The 6,035-nt window shown below is 42.6% G+C and overlaps 1 protein-coding gene across 1 annotated transcript; it reads right to left on the bottom strand.

Moving 5' to 3' along the window:
- Window positions 1-567: 567 nt before the first annotated feature.
- seh1l (SEH1-like (S. cerevisiae)) lies at window positions 568-5,284 on the bottom strand. The gene is made up of 9 exons (XM_046835126.1): window positions 5,029-5,284; window positions 4,421-4,471; window positions 4,201-4,347; window positions 3,860-4,071; window positions 3,559-3,657; window positions 3,123-3,263; window positions 1,796-1,953; window positions 1,090-1,237; window positions 568-948 (listed from the first exon to the last, which is right to left on the bottom strand). Exons 1-9 carry the CDS (start codon window positions 5,137-5,139, stop codon window positions 921-923), a joined length of 1,095 nt encoding a protein of 364 aa, XP_046691082.1. The 5' UTR covers window positions 5,140-5,284; the 3' UTR covers window positions 568-920.
- Between the last annotated feature and the right edge of the window lie 751 nt (window positions 5,285-6,035).

Raw genomic sequence — 6,035 nt, 5'->3', positions numbered from 1 at the left:
GAATGAATGAATATATAATCAGATCATATTAATATTATTAAATACGAGGTGGCATCAAAACGTTTGGAGACTGACGGAGTAACTGGTGCTGTTCTGACCCACGTGCGTTACCACGTCTGCGATTTCATCACGCAGAGCGAGTTGGAACAGAGCTTGAGTGACGCTTGACATACAGCGACATTGCAAATCCTTCGCATTTTTAAATAGCAGAAGAACATCACTGGAAGACTACGAGAGACCAGGAAGACCTTCAACGAGCTCAACCCCTGAAATCATTCACAAACTCGTGCATGATGATCTCACTTCTGCACCCACCCCACACCTCTTTCCACAGATGAAGATCCGTCTCAAAGGTTGCCGTTTTGACACCAATGTGGAGCTCCGGCGGGAATCACAGAAGACTTCTAGGACACGTTCCAGAAGAACGCTGGGAGCGCTGTTTTACTGTGCAGTATTATTTAATCATCTACATCCACCTGATTAAACTGACACTGATAATCAAATCAGAAAAAATTATGATAAAAACATGAGTAAAATCGACAGATAAAATACTGAAGCAATAAATCGTAAGGTTTCAATTATCTTTTTTTGCCATTTTTATTAGATTTATTTTATTGATTTGTAAATTTTACTGAACAACAAAACATGAAACAAAAAAATGTGATCCATCTGTGTCTGTGGAACATCAAACACACGCAAACACAGGCAGTGTGTGTGTGTGTGTGTGTGTGTGTGTGTGTGTGTGTGTGTGTGTGTATTTGGTCCTTTATTCACACTCAGCATTCGCCTCTGCTGGATTAGTGGACTGAGGATGAGGAGTGACTGTTAAAGGGGGCGGGGCTGAAGGTGTGTGTGTGTGTGTGTGTGTGTGTGTGTGTGAGAGAGAGTGAGTGTATCATGCAGCAAACAGCCATTCCCCGTTAGCCTGGCATCAGTTGAGTCTTTTTTCTGTTAAAAACAAGACAAACACACATTAAACATTGGATACCATGTTAAACACACACACACACACACACACACACACACACACACACACACACACACACACTTCAGAGATGTCATGCAGGTCGGCTTGAAGCCGGGTCTCACCTGCCCGCGCTCACAGCTCCCATGCCGCTGTTCTGAGCTCCTGAAGGTACGGCGGCGTTCAGACCTGCGGCTGAGACCGAGGAGCTGTTCACTGGGCTTCCATCACCACGCAGGACCCCTGTGCACTTCCAGTTATCCATGTAGTTAGCTACACACACACACACACACACACACACACACACACACACACACAGTTAGCTAGTATACTCCTAAAACCAAAAGCCAAACCAAAGATGGTTAGTAGGTCCTACTACACTTTACGGCCAAAAGTATTAGGACACATGACTTGAAACTAGGAGACCCAAACCTGTCACAAAAGGAAGCTCCATGAAGATCGGATTTTCATGGGTTGGGGTGGAAGATCTCCTACTGAACACCTGACCTCACCCCAGGCCACCTCACCTCCATCAGTACCTAACTTTACAAACACCCTTGTGTCTGAATCTTCCTCACACAAATCTCCACCAAATCTAGAGAAACATCTTCCCAGAAGATTGGTGCTTATTATAACAGCAAATAGGAACTCAACGTGGAATGAGATCAGATGGTCAGGTGGTCACACACTTTTGGCCGTAGCGTGTTTAACACCCAGGACTATTACGGGCCAGTAAACAGTATCTAACTCGTCATGTAACATGATCCAGGACGGCTACGTCTAATCATCAGTGAAGGATAGTTATCCTGAGAGTGTTCTTGGATGTCTGACCTTTCCAGAGGCGGACGCAGCCGTCGTCTCCAGACGAGGCGAGCAGCGTGCTGGTGATGTTCCAGCTCACACGCCACACCTGAGAGTTGTGACTGTCGAACTGTGCCATTAACTGCACCTCAAACTTGGTGGGTCCGGAGCTGGTGGAGCTCTCTCTCCTGGAGGAGAACAAGGTGCACAGTTTTTCATGTCAATGACGTTTCAAAATATGTTTTAGAGATATACACATATACACATATATATATATATTCTTCTTTCAGCTTCTCCCATTAGGGGGCGCCACAGTGGCTCATCCGTCTCCATCCCCTCCTCTACATCTGCCTCTTTCACACCAACTACCTGCATGTCTTCTCTCACCACATCCATAAACCTCCTCCTTGGTCTTCCTCTTTTCCTCCTTCCTGGTGTCTCCATCCTCAGCATTCTCCTACTGATATACCCCATGTCCCTCCTCTGCACATGTCCAAACCATCTCAATCTCACCTCCCTCACCTTGTCTCCAAAACGTCCTACATGCGCTGTCCCTCTAATAAACTCATTTCTAATCCTGTCCATCGTCGTCACTCCCAACGAACATCTCAACATCTTCAGCTCTGCTACCTCCAGCTCCACCTCCTGTCTTTTACTCAATGCCACTGTCTCTAAACCTACAACATCTCAGGTCTCACCACAGTCCTATAAACTACTGCACACTTCACTGCTGTCACACTGTCCTCATACATGTCCTGCACCACCCTCACATACTTCTCTCTCACACCAGACTTCCTCATACAACACCACAACTCCTCTCTCCACCCTGTCGTACACTTTCTCTAAATCCACTGCAGGTCTGCACATCTCCCTTCTTCTTAAAGATCAGTACCAGCACACTCCTTCTCCATTCCTCAGGCATTATCCTACATAGAACATAATCCACCTGTGTGCACTTTCCTCCACTCTTTTACGTCACCCTATGATCCTCCTTCTTCTATAAATACGTGTTCACCACTGCCATTTCCCTCCTTTTAGCAAGATCTACCCGTGTGTGTGTACACATATATATATACAAGGTGGTACCGAAAAGTTTGAAGACTCTGTTTACTTTATTTATCTACGTTTCCACACGATCACCTTTAAAATAGTCCACTTGCATGGCATTACAGCCCCCAGCGTTCTTCTGGAACGTGTCCTGCAAGTTTTCTTTTCAGTGTGTCAAGCAACTTCTGCTTATGAAGGTCGGTGCTCCCTGTGACTGTGTGGTCTGTTGGCGTGTTACAAGACGAGTCTCTAAACTTTTTTTTACCTCGTAGATCTACGTGCACGCCGTTTCTCTCGCTCGCTCACTCACCGCAGGGGTACGAGCTTGAAAATGCGCACGTCTTTGGTCGCTATGGCGAGGACGTGGAAGGACCTCCCGAGGTTCGGGGCGAAGGCGATGTCGTGGACCGGATCGGTGACCGTCATCAGGGTTTCTGCTTTGGCGTACTTCCTGTAGAGAGTGACGAAGGATCATCAGAAACACTCGAACGTAAACATCTCCGCTCCTGAGTACGTGTAGAAACCACGTGTGTGTGAGAGTTTTTAGCTCCTAAGATGTAAAGATGACGTGCGACGTGTAGTGTTTTTATTACAGCTCTGATTTTTACACCAAATAAAGAACATTCAAGAGGCTGTTAGGGGTGTTTATACATAAACAAAGTGATCTCTCTCTAAACACATCAGGAAGGTACCTCACATCTACCACACACACACACACACACACACACGAGCTCTTAGGAACTGACCTGGTGTTTTCGTTGTACTCATAAATCTGGACTTTCCCAGTGTAGGTCACGTTGCTGTCGTCACTGCCGACCGCAATCATCGGAGCGTGTGCACGTGAGCTGAAAAACACACACACACACACACACACACACACATTTGCAGTAGAGGAGGATGGAGAATAAAACTGTAAATTTTTTAATGGACATTAAGGGTTTTTTTAGCTCCACCCCAAAACATGGAATATTTACATCCAAACATTAACAATGCAACTTTTTAGTAACCCATTTAAACACACAAACACACACACACACACACACACACCTGGAAGGATTCCAGGAGATACAGGAGCAGGAGAGTTTGCAGGAGATCTCGTGTTGGAGGCTCCATTGGCTCAGGTTCATCACATCTGGAGCCTCATAGATACGAACCACGCCGTCGGCTGAGCACGTGGCCAGGACCAGACCCATGTGCTTTGGAGCGAACTTCACGTCCGTCACCGACGTCCTGCTGTCCACCAGCGTCGTCCTCTTAATCTACACACACAAACTTTTGCTTAAAACAAAGCCAGAGCAATCAAAATGATTTACTAAATAAGCCACGTAATACATACACACGTGTGTGTGTGTGTGTTTGAGACAGAAATGAGAAAGCCTCAGACTCACCCAGTGACTGAGGCCGCGCTGTTTATCGTTCGACTCGCCCACAATCTCCTCCCATACGGCGGCGGTGCGGTCGAACGAACAGGAGGCTAAAACCTGGCCGAACTCGGGGTGAGCCCACGTCACGCGCCACACCGAGCCGCTGTGAGTCTAAAAACAGCCGAACACAACCATTACTTCCACATACACACCGTTTAATAGGGCGAGAGATCACGTGACTGACCTTCCAGCTCGCAGTGCAGTGCCACTCACCGCTGTCGCTTTTATCCCAAACCTGAGAATAAAAAACACAATCAAACTTAAATGTGGCACGAACATTAACTCCGTTAAACAAACGTTTCAGCAACGCAACGTTGATCGTCAATGCGCATGTTATTTTATGTCAGCAGAACATTACTACTTATATCATCATAAAAAACAATAAAAATTAATACTAATTATGCTTTATTATAAAAATACATTCCTACAATTTCTAACTGCGCTACAGCGCCCTCTACAGGTGCTCATCATAATGATGCATTTCCGAGCATGCGCAGTAGATATTCTCGCGTTACGGTTTTCACGTAACGTAGAAAACGCCTTATTTTTACTTTATTCACCGCCTGAAGTAGTTAATTTACATTTACACACATTCAATACATTTCGATTATTATAATATTGCTGAAATATAATATTTATAACATAAAATTGGCGATTTTCCACCCGCCTCATTGTAAAGATCTAAATGGTGTGTTTTTTGTGTTCAATCGAGTCTATATATTTATTTAATATTTTTGTTTTATATATTTATTATAATTACAATTAAGGAAAAATATTTATAAAAAAAAATACCTTGACACTTTGATCACTAGAACAAGTGGCCATCCGCCGGCCGTGAAAGTCGTAGGAAACATCATGAATGAGATCTTTATGATCCGCGGCGATGCTTTTCGCCACAAACATCTTTGATTTATAAACTTTATAACCCCAAACGCATAAAAAAAACTAATAAATCAGGGATATTTGGTGTATATTTTGAGGGGCGCGTGATTTTAACCGAACTCAATGCGCCATTTTGTTAATCCGTGTTTCAGTCCGAAATGACCGCCTAGTGCACTATGTAGGGAGTAAACGACTACACTGTTTACACTACAGGTAGTGAACATATGAAGGGAGCCTACGTGGATTTGGGATTCACTCTGTGTCTGTGTTATTCGAACTAAAAGAGTAGAAGAGTTGACTATCGCCACCTGCTGGTTTGGAGGCGGGACATTTTTACTAGAAAAAGCGCGCAACTGCCACCAGAGGGCGCTCACAACCTGAAATAGTGTTTGAAAATTGTATTAAAGAGAAAATATTTTAGTTCAATTATAAATTAATTAAATTTAACCGTTTAATTAAATATACCTGTTTAATGACATATAACTGAAATTATATTACATATAAAATTGCTTTAAATAACTCGCTTTGAAATAACAAACAGGCTATTCAATGACTTATCTTGGTAGCGTTAATTTTTTAGGCTTATTGTTGTTATTTCCTGTGTTATTATACGTTTTTGTGACGTTTTATTGTTATTAATAATAAGTATAATTACAGCATTATTATTATTATTATTATTATTATTATTATTGTTGTTGTTGTTGTATTTAAAAAAGTTTCAATATTTATAAAAGTCATAATTAATGACGTGGTAAATCAATAAAATACTTCCCAACTAAAGAAATTTTAGAATTTATTTTTTACAAAAATTAAAAAGGCATATATTTTCTTCCACATGCACAAATAAAAACGCACGGAAATACCGTAACACGAAGTTAAACTGTTTCTTTGTTAAAATGTAAAAAAAAAAAAAAAAA

This window comes from Silurus meridionalis, chromosome 22 (genome assembly GCF_014805685.1).
Source record: "Silurus meridionalis isolate SWU-2019-XX chromosome 22, ASM1480568v1, whole genome shotgun sequence".
In the NCBI taxonomy this organism is placed as follows: Eukaryota; Metazoa; Chordata; class Actinopteri; order Siluriformes; family Siluridae; genus Silurus; species Silurus meridionalis.
The sequence above is the reverse complement of the archived record's forward strand: the minus strand, read 5'-3'. Positions and strand labels throughout refer to the sequence as shown.